The 25,336-nt window shown below is 40.7% G+C and overlaps 1 protein-coding gene across 2 annotated transcripts; it reads left to right on the top strand.

Annotated features, from left to right (window-relative positions):
- Positions 1-7,419: 7,419 nt before the first annotated feature.
- On the top strand, positions 7,420-25,012 carry LOC148343328 (cytosolic 5'-nucleotidase 1A-like). Of its 2 annotated transcripts, XM_088318951.1 has the most exons (9): positions 7,420-7,536; positions 17,073-17,344; positions 18,050-18,176; positions 18,264-18,561; positions 19,963-20,130; positions 20,909-21,038; positions 22,164-22,286; positions 22,403-22,587; positions 24,045-25,012. In XM_088318951.1, exons 4-9 carry the CDS (start codon positions 18,445-18,447, stop codon positions 24,378-24,380), a joined length of 1,059 nt encoding a protein of 352 aa, XP_088175077.1. In that variant the 5' UTR covers positions 7,420-7,536; positions 17,073-17,344; positions 18,050-18,176; positions 18,264-18,444; the 3' UTR covers positions 24,381-25,012. The 2 variants fall into 2 exon arrangements, with proteins under 2 accessions (XP_088175077.1, XP_088175087.1); XM_088318961.1 differs by lacking the exons at positions 7,420-7,536; positions 17,073-17,344 and having other exon boundaries at positions 17,770-18,176.
- The last annotated feature ends 324 nt before the right edge of the window (positions 25,013-25,336 follow it).

The raw sequence follows: 25,336 nt of genomic DNA, 5'->3' as shown, positions 1-25,336 counted from the left end.
GACTTAAACCAATAACAATTGGTGTTAAAGTAACACTCTGGCGCAAATCAGTCATGTTACAAATGTAGCAGCCTTGGCTAATGTTGGCATATTTCCAGGACACATTACACACACGTATAGCTATCCCTGTGGTTACAACCACACCTCAGCCAAAATAAGCGAAATCCGGAATTTAGAAATACCTGATTTAAATGCTCTCTAGGCCTGTCTTGATAGCAATTTGGTCAAAGTGTGATGGTCCTTCTCCTAACATATGAAGATTTCCGACAGTTAGTTCCTGTGTGATTCCTTATTTGTTGGACGCAATAAATTTTTTCAAGGTCTTTAAAGGGGAAGTCAACCCCAAAATGTTCTTTACAAGAATATATTCTATGCAGGACCACTAGTCGAAATATGGCATTCTGATTAATGTCGCATTTGTGGAATATGAGTTAAGCAGCGTTTTTAGTCATCTCGGGTGGCGACCGTTTTGTCACTTTCTGTTGGCTGAAATTGAAATCACAGTTGCTGAGGTATTGACCAATCATGGCTCAGCTCCAGTAAACAGGTGAGGTGTGATTGATTGGCCCTGAGAAAATGGGATGACAATTTCAATCAAGTGACAATATGCCGTCCTATTTTGCTGCTTAACTAATTGACAGACATCAAGACATTTTTTTTTACTTGGCTTCCACTTTATTTTTTTTCTTACATTAACGTTTTTAAAAAAAAAAAAATTTAATCCAACTATGAGGTCAGCAGTACTTGGCAAACAGTAAATACCTCACTGGACAAGCGGTCCTCAGTTTCGGACTTCTGCTCCTGGCGACATAACCAGAAATTGTACGTAAAACAGAACACTTCATGCTCTGTCACTAATCTACACTCACACAGAAATAAAGACACAATAACAGGTAATTCAACATGAAAATCATTTGTTAAATACAATAATTCATTGAAATTCATTGACTTTTTGTGCCATGTGACGCCCTATTTTTCCACAACTGTACAAACTAGAAAATTGCATTAAATTTTCGTGGTACCGTCACAATCCACAATGTATTTTTTAGTACCGGTGCAGATCCAGAAAATCATGGCTGTAAAATGTCCTGTAGAAAAATGTCAGTAGAATTCTGTATTAGTTGACCAGGCTCCCCGAAACACCATTTTACTGACATTTATTTCATAATTTGTTGCATGCTTGTCGTAATATTATCATTATTCAAAGAATTTACTCAATTTGCAGGGTGAAAGGCTATCTGACTGTCTTTCCCAAAGGTTTCTTTGCCGCACGCCTCACAAATCTTGAAAATTAGGGTCGCGGGTGAGCTGAAGCCCCTCCCTGCTCATGTTAGGCATCAGATGGAACTGATGTCTTTAACTAATTGCAGCGTTTCTGCCTTTTGGTTGTAATTCTTTTAAACGGTATTTTGTTTTTTACTTTGCCGCGGTTCTTCTCCTAACATAGGAAGTTAGTTCCTGTATGATTGCTTGTATGTTGGTTGACCGTGTTGATGACCCCCCCGCAGACGAGTCCCAGCAAGCCTGTGTAACTCTGGCTGTGGAATTCTCAGTCAGTTGTGCATCAAGCACAGTTTTGTTCAGGTACAGCCTGACGGACACGCCCGGCACACCTTGCACTCCAACCGTCTCACACTTCTCCTTTTGTCACGGCCTTATTGGTGGTTGGTGTTTCATATGCTTCCTGCGCACTTTCACACTCGGCACACATTTTCAGCGGGAAGAAATCGAGTACAAAAATTCCAAAATATCCACTGAAATGATACATTTTGACAGCATTCTCACATTTGAAAGAACCCCACTACATTCTTTCATCGTTAGAAAGACATTTTGACATATTCTCATGATTATTTTAACTCATTGAATCTCAGCCGTTCTCACAGATTTTTTTTTCTTCTGGATTTTGACTGATTTAGGCCTACATAATATTGTGTTGTAAACATATAAAAACATGGAGCTCTGACGCAAAAGGCAAAGACGTATAAATATGTCTTTGGGAGGCAGGGACTACAACTTTCAAAACGTATACAGTAATACCCCGCTACTTCGCGGTTCACCTTTCGCGGGTTCAGTGCTTCGCGGGTCTAAAAAATATTCGGGGGCATTGTAGTTTCGCCGAGCGGCACGAGGGGGCGCTGAAGCGGTTAGACGGCCGGCGTGCGCCGAAGAGGAGAGTGGACGAAGAAGAGAGTGGACGAAGAAGAGCACGTTCCCCCTGACACGATTGGTGGCGACGTTTCGCGCAGTTCGGACCGTACCGGAGCTCCGGCCGGCGTGCGTGGCAGTTAAGCCGTAGAGGAGCACCTTCCCCGGGCACGGGCGGTGCCAAGCGGCCCCTAAGTTTAACCGAATGGAAGCTCCAGGGGAGGAGGGCGGGCGTGTGTCACAGTTAAGCCGAATAGGAGCACCTTCCGCCCGGGCACGAGCGCGGCGACATTTCGCTTCGCTCTGGACCGTGCGAGAGCTCCGGAGGAGACCGGCCGGCGTGCGTGGCAGTTAAGCCGAAGAGGAACAACTTCCGCCCGGGCATGAGCGAAGCGCGAGGCTGTCAGTTATGAATGAATAAATAAATAAATGAAGAATGCCACCTTTCATTTCACTGTCATGATCCGTGCCTGTCAATGCCGCGTGTGTTTTTGTTTTTTCAGCTGTGTGGGCGTTCCTCCAGCGATCGTCTCGCGCCATGCAGTCAGCTGCTGCGAGACGCGCTGATTACACTGACTATATTGTGATTATAATAAATATCTTTGTATCACCACCTTTTTTCCCGTGTCTGCGTTTGGAGAGTCCTGCTCAATCCTCCAGCTCTGCTGGAGGATCATAACATTCACAGGGCACACCGGACGGCGTACCAGCAGGTAAAAGTCGAAGTAATTAAATAAATACAAAAAGAAGTAATTGAATAAATACAAAAATAATGGCTGGGGAATAAAAAAATAAGTTTTAATAATAATTTTTTTTTTTTGTTATAACATGAATTTCACTCTCTCTCTCTACCCATATATATATATATATATATATATATATATATTTTTTTTTTTTTAAGCATTTTTGAAGGTGCGCCGCTACTTCGCGGATTTTCAGTTTTCGCGGGTGGTCTCGGTTAACCGCGATAACCGGGGTATTACTGTATATACGTCTTATGGATGGAATGAGTTAATTATTTTTATTGTAGATTACAAAATGCATTAACCGCTCTCCATTGATGCTGTTACGTTCCAAATCATCCCTCCAATACGTGAAATTTAAATACTCCCCTCTACATGTTTTTTTAGAGCATTTACAACACTGTTTTTTTAAGCCCTTTAAACACACAAATAATATAAACACGTTTAAACACATGATATATTGATAGCATTATTTAAATCCATTAATCTGTCGATAATATTGTCAATCAGTCAATGAATCGGACAATGAAAAACATTATTTGAAATTGACAGTGCAGAAAATGCACCCGCTGAATGAATTGCGATTAATTTCCTGGTTTGGTCCGATGACATATAAGAAAATATGCAAAAATGTCTGCTTTCAGAGACTACTACAGAAATCAGAGAATTTATATTGTTGGTGGGCTAAAATTCAAAGGAAATGGACAATTCTAAGTTAGACAAGATTTCTAAACTATTATAATTCTGTGATTGTCAATAATTTATGTTATGTGTTCTGTTGTATTATTGTTTTTGATTATTATTATTATTTTTTGATTATTTAACTTATTTTATGTTGTTCTGTAAAGCATTATATAATAAACATGTATTGTATTGCATTAATTGATTCTGAAAAATAAATATCAATTAATTTAATCATCCATTAGCTGTCAAGTAATCAATTTATTTTTGTACTTCTAACCGTAGTTTTTTCCCCCCAAAATTATCCAATTTATCATCTGAGAATATACAACGTACATGAAAAATTGTGCCCATAGATGTACAATATAAAAGTAACCAACATCTGTCGTTTTCTTTCGGTTTAAAAACAAAGGATTGCAGTGGATGATACTCATGAATTTTCAACAAAACAAAACTAGGCTGGGCTATTAACTTCGTGCTCTTCTTTCAAATTTCCACCCTCTCAAAGTAAATTGTTTGCTGCAGTCTAGTGTTCAAGAGTGGAATTACACTACAAATAGATGAGAGTTAGCCCAAAATAGTTATTAATTGTACAAGAAAATCTGCAAAATAGCTGTCAGTTTGCACTGCCCGTCAAAATAAAAGCAGCACATACTTGACTTTTTATTTTCACACCACAAAAGCTGTGAGGGTCTCTCAGAGACTGTGGATGGGCTGGATGTTTGCTCAAATGTACTGTAAGTCTTTAAGTTCATCCATGAAGATATTCGACAAAGGTGTCTATCGCATTAAAAATGTGATCCATCACTTTTTTTTTTTCACCAGTGGCTGAAATGTTGAAACTTTTACTCCACCAGGAAGTGAAAGGAAAATATCGACTGATATAGAGTCACGGAGACTCATTAGCATATACAATTGCACTGGTCTTGCTCAAAATATTCTAAGACTCAGTTAGAACTTTTGAAGGTTAATACAAATACATTGCCATGCATACATGCCCAAACACTTGACACGCTCCTGAGTGTCAAAAAGCAGACTTTCCAGAACGAGTACCAGTGAATTCATTATTTTATTTATTTATTTTTGGCCTTGGGAGACGCTCCGTTCTGCCGGTTCAACTCTACAAACTTGACAGACCAGAAATTCAACTCCCGAGTTTGAGTGCCGCCCACACAGAACTTCAGAAGTGCACATGTGAGCGCTTTCACACAAACGCACACGCGCACACGCACGCATGCATACGCAGGCACACACATGTCTAGAATGTACGTACCTCTTATGTTTTAGTCTTTCCCATCTGGGAGCCACAAGGAATGATTTTAGCTTTTTGCTTTAAATGCCGATATTCTTGCTTCCCTTCCAGTGTTTGAAGGAGCATCAATCTGACATATTTGTCTGAATACCCAACTAGATGTGCGTGATTCAGGGTGGGACTGTGGAGAATGGATGAATTGGCTGTGTGGAGAGAGGCCTTTTTTTTGCTTCGTACTTCCTCTTTCCTCTCAATCTCATCTCTTTGACAATGTGCTTTTTTTGAGTGTGACACTTAGATGTGGCGCAATCACATAGAAAGAGGTAGCCTAGTCGAAGGGTGACAATATGGGTTGATTTGACCTTTGACCCCATCTTAGACACTCATTGTTTTATGGCATTCAAAATCATTAAGATTTTATCTTTCATATTGTGTTTGACTCCCCGAATGTTTGCGATTTGACTGAAAGGGCGGAACGTATCCTCTTGACTTGGCAGATTGGCCTTCATCGCCCGAGGACTACAATGAGAGTTTTTGGACTCAATCCCAACTAAATGCAAAAGTATGTGTACATTTTTGTTTTAATTGCATAGTTTCACCTGATTAATGGCTAAGTCCTTACCTAGCATCGCATCAGGTACCTGCTGGTTTAAATGTTTCGGTAGGATCGGGTGTGAGCAGAACATAGCCCAAGCAGGTCGGATTTAAGAAATCAGAATTACCAACAACCTTGTAACAGAATGAGTGGACGTTTGCTTTTGAAACGGAGGGTCACGGTTAGATTACTGCTGCGTACCAAAAAAGGAATCTCGATGTTCGGCAGATGCTAGTCTGCTTCCTGATTACGGTGAGGTGTCCTTGAGCAAGGTACTGATGTCCCAACTCTGACCCACACACATACGCATACACACACCGCTTGTTCCTATTGGAGTCCTGCGTAGGATTGAGCCTATCCCAGCTGACTTTGTGCTAGAAGTGGGGCACACTTTGAACTGGGACACAGGGCTCTATTTTTGCAGACGGCGCATGTGCGCTCGGGAGTAAAAACCGGCGCATCTCGATTTGCACGGAGGGAGTTTGGTTCATCTTTCTGTGTTCCAGCATACTGAGGGTGTTTCCGGTAACATTTGCCCGAGGCACCTGATAATTTGGTGATAGGCATTACAGACGACACATTAGACCAGTGAAGAGTTCTGTACTAACTCTGCCCGGATCTTTTATCTGTCATGCTCGTTACGTTAATATTAACTACCGGAAGACTGCATATTGTCAGTTGAACTATTGAATGAATGCCAGAAAGATCGAGACACATTTGTTGAGCCTTCTCTGCAAGATTGTAGAAAAAGGTCTAACCCCCTCCCTAGAATTCCTAATCTTTTACTCTTGAATGAATAGATATTCAATTATAGATAATTAAAATAGCATAAATATATAAATCGCTATACTTTTTTTCAGTTTTATTTCAAAATGACTGACACCATTTGAAATGCACGTTGTGTCTCCTGCTCGCTGCGAAAAGTCAATTCGTTAGCAGCTCGCTGGCAAGTCCTACTGGAACATACGCAATTTTGCTGGGATTTCGGTTCGGGATATGATGAAGATTTTCCATTTGATCAGTTCAGTTTTCTTCTAACGTCATGGCCTGAGTTTGTGTTAAATCTTGAGATCAAATGAAACAAACATACAAAATATTAGATATGACGTAGAATTAACCATTTATCCATCTATGTGGAAAAGTTGCCTGTTTTTTTGCAAAGGGTGGTTGCATCTGTGCACTGTTTTGAGCAGAATCTGAAAAAAAAATCCAAAAGAAATGGACAAGTCTCCCCCTTTTCAGGTATCACATGGGAATGAAGCTTATATGTGTGCGCTGATTACATCAACTTCACCTTTTCAGGCTTTTGAATTGAGCAATTGCATAAAGTGCATCTTCGTTCTTGGAACGCGGGAGGAGAAAGTTTTGCAACATCCGCTCGCTTGTGCTGAATCTCTTGCCTCTGAAGTTTAAACACACGCACACGCACACACACAAGCTTTTTGGGCAACTTATACCATTGTTGACGGTTGTCTTCTACCTGGCCCATCTTGCTTTGTGGTTATACTTAGTGAGACGGTGCAATAATGACCATAAAGACGCTACAGTAATTTGGTTTGAGGTTCTTCCATATCACTGACACAGAATAAAGGCGGAAGATGAATAGGTTTATCTTGCGGCAACATCAAACTCACTGTGTGTAAATGGCAGGATTGTATTAGTCACTCATTTGGATGCCATGCAAAGAGATTTGTGGCGGTTGCATGCTTGGCTGGCGGAAGAAGCCGTCTTGTCCTGAAACTTGCTCAACACTTACACTCTCACGCCCTTCCCTTAAATCTATTTTCAAGAAGCTGACGGTCAAGGAAGCTGTGGCAAACACAAGCGGGAAAAGATGCTCACGGCCTTGTGGGGACAAAGACACAAACGCGCGCGCACACACAGGTTGAAGGAAACTTTCTCGAGTCTAAACTGCACTCTCTTCGCTGCCTACTGACCCACATTCCAGCAGGATTGTGTCACTGGAACTGAGCCGGCAGCCACTACTCACGGGCGTGCGAGTCATAATCTTTATCCCCCATCTTACTGTCCCTCCCGGTCAGCAGCCTCTCTCACTCTCCCCTGGTTTTCATCTACTTTATCGACTTCCTATCTGACAATCACCGTTTATTGTTCCCCAGGTAAGTGCGTGTGTGTTTGCTGATCTGGGACACGCTTCTTGCTCAGTTCCTCCATGCGTGTTCCTTGCCCTCCCCGTCCGAAGGTCAGCGTTACATAACAGCGATGATTCAGTTGTAACAGGCTGTTTGTGTTCCTCTTTCACTGGGTTAGTGTTAAACTGGTGTTTGGCTTACGACGGCATTCACTTCAACAAAGTCACGCTGCTGCTCTCAAGACCAAATAAACACACTCAGCCTCACAAGTTCCTGTTTTGCCACCTGTTGGGCTTTGTTTGGATTCTCGGTGGTTCCAGCTCTCCTCCAGCATATTATCTCAGTTCGTGCCTTATATGACTTGGAAGATAATCAAATTGAATAGTGGGGTTAGTCTTGGACTACAGGCGAATAATTGATTCAACATAAAGAATTCTGATGATAGTCTCAAATTGATTGTTGATTACTCATATTCTTCACATAACTGAGGCAATGTTAAAAGTGTTACTTAGATGAATCCTAAAGCAGAGGCGGATTAGACCCAATGTTGGTAATTTCAACGAGGCCTGTGGATCGGTTAGCTGCGCGCTTGAGTAATTGCACACTGCTGTCAACCTCTCAGCCCTCATGCTGGCGTGCACATACACGCGCACGTTACATTTCTACACTCATCCCTTGATGTCCACGACAGTTTTATTAACAAACAGGAAACCACACCATTCCCACTTCGCTGACAGTTTCAGTTGCACGACCGAGGGTGCACACTCAGTTGTTTTACGATAGTTTGTAGTATACATTGACACCTATACACTCACACTCACCACTAATGTGACGCTACAGGTGACACGCAGACCGGCCATTTCAGGAAATCATAGTTGCCAAGCCCCTTAAATGAAGCTCTCTTGTTCGTTTCAGAGGTTATTTCTGAGTCGACAATGTGGGAATATATTTATACAGATTGTATTGAGATGTAATAAATTGTTCTTAAAATGACTTAAATGCTACAACAAAAGTAACAAACTAGGGCTGATTGTTTTCGTGTCACAAATCTTAATTCATCTTCTATTTTTGTATTGAGGTAGTTTGAAATTTCTAGTTATGATCTCAGGTTTTAGACAGGTGTGATTCTAGTTTGGTCACCGTGTGTATGTTTGCTGTTGCCCACATGGACCAAGCATGGTGGTCCAAGGCTCGGGGAGTTTGCATGAATACTCAGATGCATGCAAAATTAAAGGGGAACATTGGTGGGAGGGCTGCGCTACGATGGGAGTGATCACAGCTAACTTCAATCACGGCCAATCAACACACTTTCTTTCACCGACTTTAAATGTGATGCGATAGTTGCCCACTTGAGTCTCGGCTTGGCGGAATGTTGGAATCTGCACCAGCCGGACTGTCCATCCACTGTCCACTGGGCCGACCTAGCTGACTGTTGGGCTTGAGCCTCTTCTACGCTTGGGATCACTTTTATTTCATCTACCGTCTTGGAATGTGTACTACAGTGTTTACTTGTCTACATAATCTAATAATGTAGCATTATTTGGAATGAAATAATTCCAAATAAAATTTCACATAGTTCAGAAGACAAATTTGGGGGCGATTAACATAGACTGGTGGCTAACATTGTCGTAAAAATGTGTTATCCTGGAAACAGTCTATTGTCCGTTGTTACTTCTGGGTGGATTTTCATACTTGGTTAAATAAAGGTTTGGGTGTTAATCGTGGCCATGTAGCCATGCAATGTCCGTGCATCAGACCTATCAATTTGGCTGTCTAATCTGGAGCTAATCCTAATCCCGTTAGTGTAAACACTGCTGCCATCTGTGCCTGCAAACACCATGGTGGTCATTATAATGAACCTATCAAAAGGTATTCAAGATGTCACGCTGCGTGCATGCTCAGTGTTGTATAGTTCCCTCTAGTCTTTTTTCGACAATGTGTAAACAGGTAAAATATCATGTATATGTTGTCTGCTTTTCCCTTTTTTTGGTGGGATGGATTTAATTTTTCATTTCTTTTACACAAGTTACTGTATTATACTGTACAATTTTTGTGCATGTCCAAAATAAATTGTTTAAAAACAAAAAACATTTGAAAGATTGTTTATGGCACAATCACCAAAAAAGTGGACATGTTCTGCGGGTGAGCCAGTTAGAATAACACAATGACATAATCATAAATAATTGATTTACGAGTTTGATTTGTGCCATGACCAAGGTTGTAACTCAATTTACTCTTTTATCAAATCAAGTTTTCCTGTTGAAATGAAGGGAAATGCCATTAATCCGTTCCACCTCCGCCCCTCCACCAACCACCACACTGTTTCCTTCTCCACTACTGAAGAAAAATACCAGTACTGTGGAAAAACATAGTAAAAAATTAATAAAAGACAATGTGAAGAAATGAAATGGTTGTATAAAATGTACCTACTGGGATTGGCCAGTTCCTTGTACGGGTTGACACAACTGGTCGACACTATCGACGGTAAATGACTGAAACTGACGTTCCTTTTTTTTTTCCACTTTGCTCGAGCGGCGGCATATTTGAAGCTGGTTCAAATGTGGGCTTGCAACATAACGAGCAAGTGGCTCGTAGGTCGAACAAATACATTGTTGTTTGTTTTTCCCTTGAAGTTGCATTCAGGCCGACCGATTAAGGTGGATGGCCGTTCAACACCTGGGGCTCTGTTTTCATAGGTAGCGCATCTGCGGCGTGGCATCATACTGGCAGATCCTGATATTCCTACCAGGGCGTTTTGGTAGATCAGTCTCCACCAAAATGGGTGGGCCGGTGTTGCAGAAGGAGTGTTTTGGCGGTACGCCTAGCAACGTAACAAAACGTCTCATTGGCCGGCGCAGGGTAAACAGCTGCTCACACAACATATTTCATTCATAAATATGTGAACAGTGCCCATCAAACCCTCTCGAATAATAGTATCAGATTTTTTTAGATCATTCTACTGGGTGAGACAATTATGGAATGAGCACAGAAATGATTGGGAATTGGGGGCAAAGTCCAAGTGCCCACTTCATGGTGCAGATGTGCTCCTTCCATGCCGAGACTCCAGTGCACGAATAACGCTCCAAATTTAAAAGGAATGAAAGTCGCCATTTTGATTGGCCATGACTGAATTCAGTTGTGACCACTCCCTCTTGGAGGTCGCTGTCCTGCGCTTGTCTCGGAAATGACCAACATTGGGTCTAACCTGTCTCACGCCACGAGCTGTGCAGAATTTATATCAGTCATGAAATTAGAGCCCCTATTATTCATTCCATGTTTTTTCCTGTCAGCTGTGAGTTCTCTGTCATCAAAGTGCTTACATATGTAGGGATCTGTTGGCTGTCTTTAATGTCGAAGAATTGTGGCCCTTGAGACGTCTGATCGCAACGACAATTTTATAAGAATGTTATATAACATATTTTAATTTATACTGCTTCCAAAACGTACACAGTGCACTTATTTTCTCAACTTCCTCATGCGATTATCGTGGCTGTTTGTCATCGCAGTGCATTGGAATGTGGGTACGGCTGGCGTAATTGGCAGCTCATTAAATAATGATATTACAAAGTGATTTCACACTTGCCGTGCAAAGAGGATCGTGTTTGTGAATGGCAGGAGATGACGATAAACTTCTCAGACATGATAATGAAGACTGCCAAAAAATTTTAAATCGCTGCAGCAACACTTCCTGCTAATTTAGAGGCAATCCGGGCCATTCCTTAATTACGTACGGCATTACAGTAATTTACAGTAACTCCAATAAGAACCATCTGACAAACATTTATTTGAATTTTAAATAATGACAGAGGGTTGACGATAACTTATGATTGTTATTAAATTATCTTTACTGTGATTGGCTTACAATCAGTTCAGAGTGTACCCCGCCTACTGCCCGAAGACAGCTGGGATAAGCTCCAGCACGCCCACGTCTCTCGTGTGGATAAGCAATTTGGAAATTGGATGGATGGATACATTATTTTCCATTTGTGTTCGGTGGTCCATTGATTTTCTTTTCCAATTCAATAATTATTAATGATTTTACCATTAAAATAGCGTATGTTCCGTGTCCTGTGTTGTGTGTATGTTTTCCCCGTGTTTTATTTTTTTTCTGGGTATCACTCTGTCCTTCACCAGTACTCAGGGAGCAGACAATTTGCCTTATTTTAGCCCTTTTTGTCCTTACAAATGGGCTACTGCCACCATCATATAATTGATCACAATCTAATACAATATATTTGTCAACTTCATATTTTGGATTTCAAAAAGTGTTTTTGAGGTGGCGTGTCAAACGAAGAAGATCAGTCGTTTGTCTGGCATGCAACATGAAGGGGGACCGAAAGTTGTTTACTCAGAGGGGGTGTTTCTTTGGGTGCTTGATTGCGCTCCATGAAATTCGAACCCTGATATCATCAGTGGACCAGCCAGTATAAATAACAGCGGTGGATCTTTCTTGGAGTGATCGTCCAACCAAAATTACTCCAAGGGCCCGGTTTTCGTGTACAGCACAAATGTTGAGCAAAGTGCAATCTAACTATGTGCATTGGTAGAGTTTTTTTTCTTTTGGCATTTTTGGAGCTGGGCTTTGTTAGAAATGGGCATTTGCACCATTTGTGGGCGTGAACACAGCCAAATTGATTTCCGGCCTGTGAAAATGGCTCCTCTCTGGCCCTTCTCCGACCCACACTCATACACCACAGTGTATGTGTCACAGTCAGGAGTCCGCTTAATAAAATAAATATATTAAAGGTGATTAAAATAATGCATTCAATCAATCAATTCATCATGTCCTCAGAGCTGAGCATCTGTCTGCCTGCGCCTGGATCTAATCCGCCAAAATCACGTTACGCCATCTGCACCACAACTTAGACCTGGTTTCACCTGGTCTAAAGTCTAGTCGAATTTCTGTCACCAAATTGTCAGATGCTGGGTGTCTTTAATAAAAAAAGCTCCCGAACAGAAATCAGAAAGGGGCAAATACTTATTCACAGCACAGAAACGCACACCATATATGGTTTTGACAATTTGTTTTAAATAACACACATTCCAAACCTTTGGGGGAATCCTGGGAGCACCAAATGCAACCCACAATTCTTTTTTTGTGTACAAGGTGTAGCACTGTATCTCTGAGTGCAAGAGGATGAAAGGTACAAACAAACATGGAAATAAGTTGTAACTTGTCACTGAGGCTTGAGAAGCGGTTAAACTCACAGCCACTTGGCTTTGTCAGCAAGCAGATGTTTCATTGTGTTGCTCGGCGGTGTAAAGTTGCCTCCGCTGAAGTTGGGACTCGGGTCGCATCTTTTGAATGTAGGCCCCATTGAGTGCTGCCGCCGCCAACCCCCAGCACCTTCTGCACCCCCAAGCTACTGAGGCAGCGGGGATTTGCCCTCCCCCCACTGCAACCCCCTGCAGACCTCATCTTTGTTGCACCACAACCATTAAAACCATTAAAGCCTCCACCCCCACAAACACACTACGTATCTACTTTAGTGCTTGTGTTCTTTGTGCCCCCCCCACGAGTATGGCCTAATCAGATGACCCCCCCCACCCCCACCACCAAACACATCAAAAGCCAATTTATTGACCAATTACTGCATTGTGAGAGTACAGACGACAGTGTATTTGCATCAATATGCATTTGAATGCTTTCAATGCAGATACAATCTTCAACTCATGCAGTGTTTTTCAGCCCACGGGGACGGAGTATGGTGCGGTTGTTGTAGTCCATAGTCATCAACAGCCGCAGTGGAGCTTATGTAATTAAAATGTCTCCCGCTATACAACCTGTGAATTAAGCGCCCATACGCTTAGCTTATTACAAGGCCCAGGAAACACAGAGGCAGCACACACTTCCTGTTTTTGTGTTGAGCCAAATGGAGGCAGGAAGTGAGATGAACTGCTTTTCTGTGACTTTGACCCGCAGACACTGGCGATCGAGAGGAGGTTTGTTTGGCTGGACAATCGCATTTGAGAAACGTAATGGAAACAAATTGCATTAAATCACTTGAGTGCTCTGCAGATGCTTTTAGTGGCCTGTGCACGACGTGTGACCTTCATACAGTTTCTCACCCATGGAGGGGTATATGTGCACGTACAAGTGTCAATATTGTGCTTAAGTAGATTTTTGGGTTATCTTCACTTCATTTGAATATGTATTTAACTTTTTAGATTTGAAAAGACATATCAGTGGGGTTTTTTTTGTTAAAATGGTCTGCATTTTCTCAACTTACATGGAGGACTCCACAACATCAAAAAGATGGAATTAATGAGAGTTTAAGTCGACCACAGTTGAGATTTGGATTGTTTGACATCTTAGGTTCTTACAAGATGGGCAATATATTCTGCATCCTTGACTTTATTTAAAAATTAGTTTGATGTTGTCGGCCACAAGAATCATTTGTGGTTGAAAACCACCAGCTTCTGCTGTTAAAAAAACTTTGTCTTATCAAAAAAAAAAATGTCCCACAAATTCAAACAAAGTATATTGTTTCTGTTGTTGTCATAACTCAATTGAGAATTTATTGAGAAGAGCTGTTTCGTATATTCCTGTTGCCATTTAGAACCTCCTTTTTAGAGTTGTGACTTATTTCCTTCTCAGTGTGAACCCTATGCAGGTCAATAAAAGAGGACAACACTCTAAATTGTCCCGAGGTGTGATTGTGAGTGTGAATGGTCCAAGCTCGCCTGCAACCCTAGTGAGGAGAAGCAGTTCTGAAAATGAATGAATCAATGAACTATTTTGTGTTCAGAGAAGTATTTTATCTTCCCTTCAAGTATCTAAACACGTGATCCAACTCTTGTGAAGAGATACATTTCAGTCTGTACTTTATTTATTACTTAAGGTTGAAACTTCTACTCTTACCAGTAGAGCATAGATTGTGATTATTTTTTGCAACCTCTGAAAAATTGAAGGTATGTGTAAAGTTCTAATACACATTCACAGTCTCTGCTTCAGCCTACAGGGTATATTTTAAGGGTGGGGCTTTGATCAGGGTTAGAGTAGCCTCTTTGTTCTGATCCACTCCACTCTCATTCTTGCGCTTGTCTCTGACTGAGACAGAAGGCCAGCGTTGCTACTATTCCCTCTCCTAAACTATACATTCGATTCTATCGGACACGTTTCCAAGGCAACCAGTGCAGGTTGTGTAGAGTAGGTGAGCCACTAGAGTGCTTCTGTTGATTTATTTATTTCTTTTTTAAGGCGTGTGTATTTTAGTCTAGCATTTCCCGCCATTCGGGCTGCAGAGGGAGGGGCGTGGTCTCAGTCGGTATGAAGAAAGGCTGGCTGCACACAACCTCGCGCCAAAACGCCGGCGTTATTTAAATGAGCTCAGTGGGTGCGCCCCAACTGTCTCCGTGTCCTGTTAACCCCCTCTGAGCTCCAACCGTGCAAGAACAATACAAAGGCGCAACCATAATTGAAGTACACGTTTCATAAGAAACACAAACAAATAATGTAAGAATAAATGTTCAGTCATATTGCAGATAAAGATGGCGTGTTATTTTTGACAATTTTAAAAATAACAAAACCCCCAGAGGTATTGATGTAAGCTTGTTAATTTGCTTCAATCAGCATGACAGTGAATCCCCTTTATCGGACTTGAGATGATCACGACCACTTCTTCAGGCCCATAGCAGTATACGAATACCTAACTCATGAGTACTCAATGATACCGATACCAAGTAACCAAGACTACTACGACTTGAATTAATAAAATGACTATTAAACCAATGTCATATCATTTTATTTTTTATTTCAGACTAAACACAAAACAGTCACTCTGCAATAGAGAATTTAAGTTAAAACACAAACCACTCAAACGTGCTGGTTTGTAATAATAATAATTTTTAATACATTTTTTGTTCAAAATACATTGAAGCACAAAATAAACACTGTCAGCCATAAAAAATGGCGTTAGTAAACAAATGCCTGCATTTAGGTACCAACACACTAATAATACATTATAAGCATTAATATAAACCTTATAAACATAAATATACTTGCTCAATTTGTATCTTAATTAGTATTGAGAGGACTGAAATGGATGCAGTTCACTTGGAAAAATGTTGTCAGTCATGCATGCCATTTACTTCCTCGTAGTAGAACAGCAACAAGAGTGTGCCAGAGACTGGTATTGGTAATTGGCATTGGCACCTTGATACCTTGAAATAGGCCAATATTGGCCCGATACAACTAGCTGGTAGCGGTACTCGCCCATTCCTAGTTAAGACCATATTATTTTAGATAGAATTCCACGCTTGTTTGGCTTTCCTTCCCTTTGGTTGCTACATTTTTATTCTGCAGAAGGAATGACCTGAAGAGCCGCATGAGAAGACTCGCTTGTCCTCTACTGCTCCCTAGTGGCTGCAGGAGACTTCTTAAAGCACATCCTTTAAAAAAATATCTGATAAGCGTTTTGGATTATGGATGGATGAATAGATTTTATTGTCTGATGATTTGATGCAATCTTTTTTTAACCCAATACTTGTTGTGTTTATTTTCAATGTCCAAAATGTAATGGCAGCTGTGGCTCATTGTAATGTATGTAGCAGTGGATCCACAGAATAAATTGGATTGAAAAAAAAATCTTTTGAGTAACATTTTTATGCTGATTAAAGCAGAAATTGGCATGCTAATTCCAAAATTGCAGTTTTTTTTCGCCACAGGTTGCAGTCCAGATGGGCAAAATTCCACTTATTAGTTGTAGTAAGACAGTAGTAGGAAGAGTTGATTATGATTGGGTTCATGTCCAGCTACTTGGCAACTTGTTTGTGTGGTCACATTTGAAAAATTTGTGGGGAGAGACGTGTGCAGCTCCCAATAGGTTAGTACTATCTTCATCTACAAACAGAAAGCTAGCGCAGTCGGACTAAAGTGGATTAGTCTGGGCTGTTCTTTTAACCTCGTACTCATGGGCATGCCGTTGTAAGTTCTCTTTAGTTTCATGCATTTTTTTTTAGTTTTCAAAGTTTGTAGCTATTACATTTTAGTGTTTTATTTACATACACATTTATCCAAAACAAAAAACAGGGAGCCTAAAAGCTTGACATGCATAACTGAGACAAATTCTGCACCCAGAAATGTGTTAAAAACATCTGTCAGACTCAACTCAACAAAAGCTGTGTTCTTTTGGGATTTTTCCTTCTGCCAAGACATTTTGGAGAGTACTTTGCCGCAAGAGATTGGACAAAATGCTTTTCTGCCCCAGCTTGAGGCCAGAAAAGGATTTCTTTGATGAGCCTAGTGTGGATGACTGACACATTAGTGATTTATTTATTGTATACAACGGAGATTGTGATTGTGGCACACACAATCAAAGTGACTGCACAAACATTCTACTGGATAAATGGCAAAGCAAATCCCACTCCAAAACATGTAAAAGGTCTTCCTTAAGGAGTGGGTCCAATTAAAAGTACGATAATAATAATAAAAAAAATTACACGCACACAAGAGTTGTGTGGTTAACTGTCCGTATGCTGCTGTCCGGGGATCAAGTCCTCATTTACAATTTTCCTGCAATTGACTGGTGATGTCCAAAGCGTACTTCTCCTTTATCTCTTAGTCATCTTGGATGGGTTCCAGGCCCTGCTGTGAGTCTGAACACAAGGCTAATGACGATGGGTGGATGCATACTCATCGATCTTCTTCTTCATTGAGTCCCTACAAAGATGTCTGCGCAGCATCATCTGTTCTCTTGTGCTTCTCTAAATTGCTGTTTAGTTAAGTTACACTGTAATACATTTAATGACTTCAAAGCTCAATTTAGACTTTCATCTTTGTTTCATGTGTGTCTCTTTCTCTGACTAGTGCTACATGGAGCGCTGTACAGAACAGGTACACCAATGCAAGAGCTGGCTGCATCATAACAATGATAGAAAATGTTGATATGAATACATTCATGTTGAAAACTATATAAGGTGAGCTCAAACTAGAGCCACAATATATATATATATATATATATTTATTTTAATATTTTTAAAAAAAATATTCTGGATCAAGAATATTTTATTTCATGCACCCACTTACTTGACAAAATAGCATAATATTTTTTTTTAAATGTGCCACACTCATTACTTTGTGCAGGTGTTCCTAATGAAGTGGCCATGAAATTGACACTGAATGCCGTTCCCAAGTCCAATCAGATCGTTGAAGTGGGTGTCCCTGCCTATGGTCCCTCCCAGGCAGTCTATGCCTGTTGCCTGGCAACACCGGGTGCTGCATCGATGGCAAGCTCCTGCAGGGGCTCACGTAACAAGACGTGAGACAAAAAGTGCTTGTGGGTGTGATGGGAGTAAATCACCCAGGGGCAACTCAATTTCCCACACAGCTGAGCAGCAGTATGAATTGGTAGTGGATTATGGAGGAATCACATGGCGTAAAATGAAAAACTTGGAGTAAAAAAAAAGAGGAGAATCTAGACACAAAAAATCATCATTTGAAAATTTGAATTTCAACATATACAAAATGTGTAACAAGTAATCGCTGTAATCACATGCAAGAAGCGAATGTCACACTCAGTCAGATGCTCTGCTGTCGCAGGGATTGCAACACAAAGGGTTAAAATAAGTGGGAGGATGCCAAATGACTGCAAGTCATATCGTGGATGAGAGACGAAAGAGAAGCGTAGAAGATCGCAAACAGACCGAACACACTCACAATGCTGCGGGTAAGAAGAAGTGTCACCATGAATGTGGATTTCCCTTAAATGAGTGCACACCTCCTGTCATTGCTCTGCATGTAATTCCTTTTCCAGAGTGTTCAGCCGTGCCGCAGCAGTCGAACTGATCTCGTATGCTGAGTGCACAGGAGGCTCAACTCAAATGGTCCATGTGCATGCGTGAGACAGCACTTTGGTGGCAACTCCGAGCAGAGAGAAAGAGAGAGGGAGATACGCAGGGCCTGAAAGAGTGAGGAAACCGTTTTTTTTTTTCAGAATGAATTTAAGCAACGGCGAAACTGTCAGCGGGCAAACCCGAAATGGCGCAAGTAGCAACTGGGAAGATTCTAGGAGACTTGTGAAGCCCGCCGCTCCGACTAGGAAGCTCCAACCAGTGAGTACGCTTTCAGTGTTCATTGATTTTCCCTGAATGCAATTTTGCAACCTGTGGATGCATCCACATCAAAAAGTACAATCGACATCTCTTGCAAGATGCATCACATCATCCCAGTGACACATTTGGCATTAATATACCATCATATTTGGATAAATGGAAGATTAATATTGCATTTCAATTACATTCTTATTCATACAAGCTGAAACAACTCAACACAAATGGGCAAAGGGCTCCTTTCTTTCAGCCCTACTAACTCTAAATCAATATATCAGATAAATGTTAACAATGTTAACATTTAGGCATTGTATTATGTGCCCTTGCAGACACGATGAAGTGTTTTGTGTCACTGTCACCTTGTCGCTGCCAGCTCCGTAATAACAAATGACTCTTGGCCACAGAGGGAAGTGCTCCACTATAAAACCTGATGAGTTAGTTCAAATGATTGGTTTAACTTTAATACTGCAGCTCACACAACTCATGAATTAAAATAATATTTGATTTGATGACAAATCACTCAGATATTTGTCAAGTAACACAAGTTCCAATAATGAAAAAGTGACTAATTGTTTTTTTTTTTCCTTTGGATAAAGATGTACTGTTAGATTTCACAGTGTGGAACTACAGTAGTTCGGTACTTTGCCACTCTCTTTAATGCACTACTGCTTAGGACGTGAATCTTGTACTAAATAAGGTGAGTAATTCATATTGAGTATGTTCCAGGCTCGAAGGCGCGCATGTATGTAAGCAAAATAAATAAATAAATAAATAAATAAATAAATAAATAAATAAAATTAAAAAATAATAAATTTTCTGTGTTGAAAAAAAATATTTATTGCGTGTACAGAACGATTTTGTACTGTGAATGCTCATAAAGGTACAAACAGATTTTTAAAACACTGCCTTTTAACACGGCAACAACTTTGCAACACAAAATCTAGGAAAAAAGATGGTAGTTACAGTTGACTAGTTGCGTAAGTACAACTACTTCATTACTGTACTTTAGCATTTTTGTGCATCTGAACTTGAAAAGGATGTACTGTGAATAAAGTACTGTAAATACCTTGATTGACTAACATGTTGGTGTCTTACAAGATGGAAAAACGGCAACAAGGGAGCTGTAACAATGACATCAACAGACACAAAGCGAGATATTCCACGTCTACGGTCTTATTTAGGGGAATCGTTTAATGTTGGCCACCACAACAATGATTCACGGACAATGTCTTCTGTCTTGGGACAGCTCAAAAAGCCAAAATCTTTAGGCATTCTGAACTTCACCGTTTAATCAAAAAAAAAAAAACACTTGTCATAATAATAAGCCATCAAAATAAGCATTGAGACAACATGTATTTTGACATTGGTGCCAAAGAGTCAACTCAGAAACAACTTTTTCTTCAGCCCAAACCGGAGAACGCCATCACCATCGCCGTGTCGTCGCGGGTGCTCTTCAACATGGAACGTGAGCAGCAGATTTATGAGCGGCAAGGCATGGAGGAGTATCTCAAGTACCAGCTGGAGCATGAAAGTGAGCCTTTCAGTCCCGGTCCTGCCTTCTCCTTCGTCAAGGTCAGAGAGATCCCAGTAAAGTGCCGCAAAAATCACGTCAAACACAGACCGGGTGGGAATTATAAATGAAATCCCCAAATGATAGCGACCTCATAAATATTTGTACCGGATTGCGTCTTGAAACACATTGTCGCAATCTCAATTGTAAGTACAGTTACGTAAGCCCAAATTTGGAGTAGTTGTGAACTGATAATTGAAATATCACAAGAAAGCAACCTTTGTGATCTCTTCGGACAATCTTCTGCACCTTTCCAACAATCGTGATAACTTTTTTTCATAATCAGACTGTCAATATTTGTGCTGTGATTGGCTGGTGATGAGTCCAGTGTATATCGTGGATGTCGGCCAACGTCAGCCAGGACCGACTCCAGTTCACTTGTGACGTTCGTAACCACAAGCACAGAACAAAATGGATGTAGAGATGATCTTACTGCAACGTTTTTCCTGCGCTGTTTAGCAATGAATGTCCGTTTGGAATTCAACGTCAAAGTACCTTCATTTTGTCAGCAAGTGTACCTGGAGGAAATAAAATTCCCTTGCCACATTTTTACAATTCAAGACACCTGTTTGGATAAGAAGCAGAACATTCGCCACTGGCGTAACAATTCAGCCATCACAAATATCTCAGTATGCCACAAACTGAGCCTTGAACCCGCCCCCACAAAGTGATTTACCACACTGCCTCGTGCATCTGGGGGTGGTGTAGAAAAATAAGGATTAAAAGAACAAATAGACACGTGCAGTGATTCAAGAGGTTGGTACATTTTGGTGTTGCCAGGCTCTGGAGGCTGTCAACGGCCGACTGCGGCAGCTCTACCCACAGAGCGAGGAGCTGTTTGACGTGGTGCTCGTGACAAACAACCACGCATACGTGGGACTCCGGCTCATCAATACCATCAATCATCATCGTGAGTTACAAAAGGACATGATTCCACTTTTCATGTAACTTGAACGCTCTGTAGTGTTTTTGTTTGAGACCCACTGAAGTCCTCCGAAGTTAGATGTATTCTTCTCTAAAATAGAATATTTCTTGCCCCGCTTAGTCTCCTCCCACTCGGATGCCATGAGTGTGTTCGCAAGTGTGTGCGTGCAGGAAGTCGCACCCCAACATCCTCTCTTTAAGGAAGAGGAAAACATGGATGTGGATTCCCTCATTGACCGATTCCCTGTTTGTTTAAAATGGGCTCGTTCTCATGGTCCAAACACCAAATAATGCTCCCGAAGGGAATTGGGGACCCCCGCAGCCTCACTGGTGGAATCAGGCAGAGTGGGGAAAACAAATCACAGCTCACAACATATACGGCTCTACTTTCTGTTACAGTTGAGGGCTTATGTGGTTAAAAGTGGAGGAACCAAATGCAGGAAAGCAAAGTAAGAGTGTACTGGAAAAAAAGGCAAACATGGTGCATGGAATAATCAAATATGCTTCATTGACCAAAAAAAAAAAAAAAAAAAATCTGTCGTTTTCAGGGTTTGGGTTCCAAACAAACAAAACATAACACTACATATATATATATATATATATATATATATATTAGTGCTGTCAAGCAATTACATTTTTAACTAGTAATTAATCACAAAATATTGTGTTATTAATTGTGATTAATCACATTTTTTCTACTACTATTTTTTTGTGACGCTTTTAACAGGTATTTACTTGAATGATATATTTTTAGAAACAATTCTCAAAACTTTTACAGTACATTTGTAAGCACCACACTCCAGCAGTGTTGGTTTGCAAGGCCCAGTGGTAACTTAAGCAAGGGGTTTTGTTCTGAGATCATGTGCTAAAGATGTACAGCTAAAATGGAATTTGGCTTTGCAAGATGAGCTAATTAATTTTTTAAATAATAAAACTGAGTTAACTGAGTTAAAATATTTAATCGTGTTAATTAAAAAAAACAACAACCTTGAGTTAACACTTTCATTTTGACAGCCCCATTTTATTTTAGTTTTGCGCAGAAACATTTCAAGAGTGTGCGTGCGAAGGTATCAGTAAATAACATCCCCTCTGTTTGTTATTTTTTTTCCAGACTTACTCATTGAGCGCTTTTGCATGACTGGAGGAAACAGCCCTATAGGTTACTTGAAGGCCTACCACACAAACTTGTACCTTTCTGCTGACTCTGCAAAGGTGCGAGAAGCACTGGAAGAAGGTCAGTGCAAAACCACAAAAGTAGCATCTTACTTGGATCACATGATATAATGATTTGAATAGGTAGCGACAATATAAATGTGTGTGGGCGGGTGTGTGGGTGTGTGTGTGTGTCAGGCATAGCAGCAGCCACCATGTTCACCCCAGAAAAGATGAAGGAAGTATCGGAAACTCAGCTTCGCGTGGCCTTTGACGGCGACGCTGTCCTTTTCTCAGACGAATCGGAACGCATTTTCAAGGCCCACGGACTGGACAAGTTCTTTGAGCACGAGAAGGCTCACGAAAACAAGCCACTGGACCATGTAAAGTATACGCCCGGTGAAGGCTAATTACAAATGGAATGCTATTTGTAGGAACCATATTTGGCTACTCAATATGGCGGCCAAACACCTTCCTTTACTACAGTTAAACCATATGATTCCTGCGACAAATTTTTAGACTACACTCGATATCAGGCGTGGGCAAACTACGGCCCGGGGGCCACATGCGGCCCGTTAAACGTTTTAATCTGGCCCGCCAAACTTGAAAAAAATTAAATGGATAAACCTGAATGTTTTATTTTCTAATTACTGTGGTTTTTCAAAGACATATATATTGTTCTCATGCTGTTGTTCACTTTCATTTAAAATTAAATGGGTTTTTTTTCTCCGATAAGGTTAGGTTACCAAAACATTCCATCCATCTGCTCCTGGTCCGGCCCCTCTGTCAAATTTTAGAAGCCATTGCGGCCCGCCAATCAAATAGTTTGCTCACCCCTGCTCTAAATGGTAGATCCCTATTATAATTCCAGTATGATTTTAAAAAAATGAGGCTTGTTGTGGAGGTTTAGATTTCCTGGAATTTGGCCCTATGAGGTGTCATGGGATTATAACTGTTTTTACTTTAGTGAAGTTAAGAGACACTAACAAAATCTATATTATTGTTATTATGCATGTCACAATAAGGCCACTTTATCCAATTATAAGTAGTCTTATCTTATGGCGACTGCAAAAAGGGACAGCGAGTTGTCAAGCAGCATCTTTAATTTGCCAAATAGTGAGCCATCAGAGAACATTGATACACGGATATTAGTTATAACTGTTTTTATGTCCTACATATAGATTCTGAAATGCTTCAGATGTACACATCCATCCATCCATCCACTTTCTGTACCGCTTCTCATCACGAGGGTCGCGGGGGCGCTGGAGCCTATCCCAGCTATCTTCGAGCAGTAGGCGGGGACACCCTGAACTGGTTGCCAGCCAATGGCAGCAGATGTACACACTGCTCTTAAAAAATGAAGAGTATTGATTGTGTTTCCGAGTGAAAGTTCTTGATAATCTTAAAATGCACTAAAAACAGGTGATCTTGATTGGACCGTTTGTATGCACTTGTCTAACAGTTCAATGTTTCTGTGCTTTTTACGCAACTTGCCATTCGCTAAGGTCCCGAATGAAAAATTCACAACAGATGTTTCATTAATCCTTGACCTGACCAATACATTTCCAAGAGCGCCCATTTATATGACAAGCGTTGACCCTTCCAGTCTCACCGGACAGGTGCATTCTAAAGTCTAGAGATGGTCAAATCAAGTGTAGTTTCAGATGCTTTTTAAGTTCCTGCTACAATTCCCTCGAAAGAGCAACATCCCCCAAGTTGTGTGGATAAAGTAGTATGGATCATTCCTAGAATTGTAACATTGATTAAATCGGATCAAGCCCCCTTGAGGCGCAGGTAAAAGATGATATTGTCCTCACTCTGCAATTTCATCTTGCTGCAGGGCCCACTGAAGGGCTTCTTGGAGGCTTTGGGAAAACTACAGAGGAAGTTTTTTGACAAAGGCCTGCGCATGGACTGCCCAATTCGCACCTACTTGGTGACGGCTCGCAGTGCCGCCAGCTCCGGGACTAGAGCCTTAAAAACTCTGCGGTCGTGGGGCCTGGAGATTGATGAGGCGCTCTTTCTAGCAGGAGCACCCAAAGGCCCCATGCTGGAGAAGATTAGGCCGCATATTTTCTTTGACGACCAAATGTTTCATGTGGAAGGGGCAGCTGAGCTTGGCACTGTGGCTTGTCACGTTCCCTACGGCATTGCACAGAGACTTGCAAAGAAATAATGTCGTTACCAGCGTTGATGGAGAAGCCGTAAACATTCGGATGCAGAGGAAACAAGGCAAGTTCTCCAAAATGTAAAAAAGTTGTTTGATAAAATGATGCTAACGTGGATAAAAATCATTACACATATAAAAGGAAAATGCTATTTTTGGTCAGATGTGACAGACTCTATAAGATGTTTGTTTCTAACGTTTTTATTGAACATTTGTTGGTTTTACATATTTTTAGTTTGATCTTTCCCATCAGTGACATCTTGTACATGTGGTTGATTAAATTATTTATGTATTTTACCAATACAGATTTGGTGTGTTATGAAATTAAAAAAAAAATATTTCACTCTTTAAAACGGAATACGTTTTATCAATTATCAAAATTTTCTCTGCTACTTGTCTCCTCTCATCTTGCTTTGGCATTTATTTGTCATTAATATCAGCATAATCAAATATGCTAAAATCTCCCACAGACTTTTCTAACAGCAATTGTGAAATGGATCATTTTCATTTCAGATTTCCAGTAACACCTACTAACTACAAAAAGAAAATGTTTGCTTAGAAAAAAAGAGTTCATAAGTTACGTGGAAGTCCAAGTAAAATGGATTTATTTGGATACAAATCATGTTAGTAAATGCCATATAATAAAACACACCTTTTCAACACAGTAATAAAGTATCGGTTCCTTTGTTTCACTCAAACAACACCAGAAATGATTTTTTCTTACCACTAGAGGGCAACAGAGACCAATTTAGTCAGTTCGCTACCCAGTCTGGATTTGCTTTGACCATTTCTTCATTCTCTGCAAGTAGGTCAGCTGTCAATGTGGTTTGAGTTCGAGGTCTCACATGACAAAAACTGAGTCACATTCAGGGAAATACTGCACAACAATAGTGGAATTTAATTCAACAAGAAATAAAAAGAGGGGAGCAGTTATCTTGGCGACAAGGTCTGTCAGCCTCTTTGAA

The sequence above is a fragment of the Idiotropiscis lumnitzeri genome, chromosome 1 (assembly GCF_059441095.1).
Source record: "Idiotropiscis lumnitzeri isolate Australia: NSW breed Sydney's pygmy pipehorse chromosome 1, RoL_Ilum_1.0, whole genome shotgun sequence".
Classification (NCBI taxonomy): Eukaryota; Metazoa; Chordata; class Actinopteri; order Syngnathiformes; family Syngnathidae; genus Idiotropiscis; species Idiotropiscis lumnitzeri.
Note: the sequence above shows the minus strand (reverse complement) of the source record. Positions and strands in the feature narration are given on the sequence as shown.

Excerpts from the sequence above, each read along its gene's own strand:
- LOC148343328 (XM_088318951.1), top strand. The coding sequence starts at position 18,445 with ATGAATTTAAGCAACGGCGAAACTGTCAGCGGGCAAACCCGAAATGGC. Across the intron at positions 22,287-22,402 it reads GCGAGAAGCACTGGAAGAAG|GCATAGCAGCAGCCACCATG; the intron begins GTCAGTGCAAAA and ends TGTGTGTGTCAG. Across the intron at positions 22,588-24,044 it reads AAAACAAGCCACTGGACCAT|GGCCCACTGAAGGGCTTCTT; the intron begins GTAAAGTATACG and ends ATCTTGCTGCAG.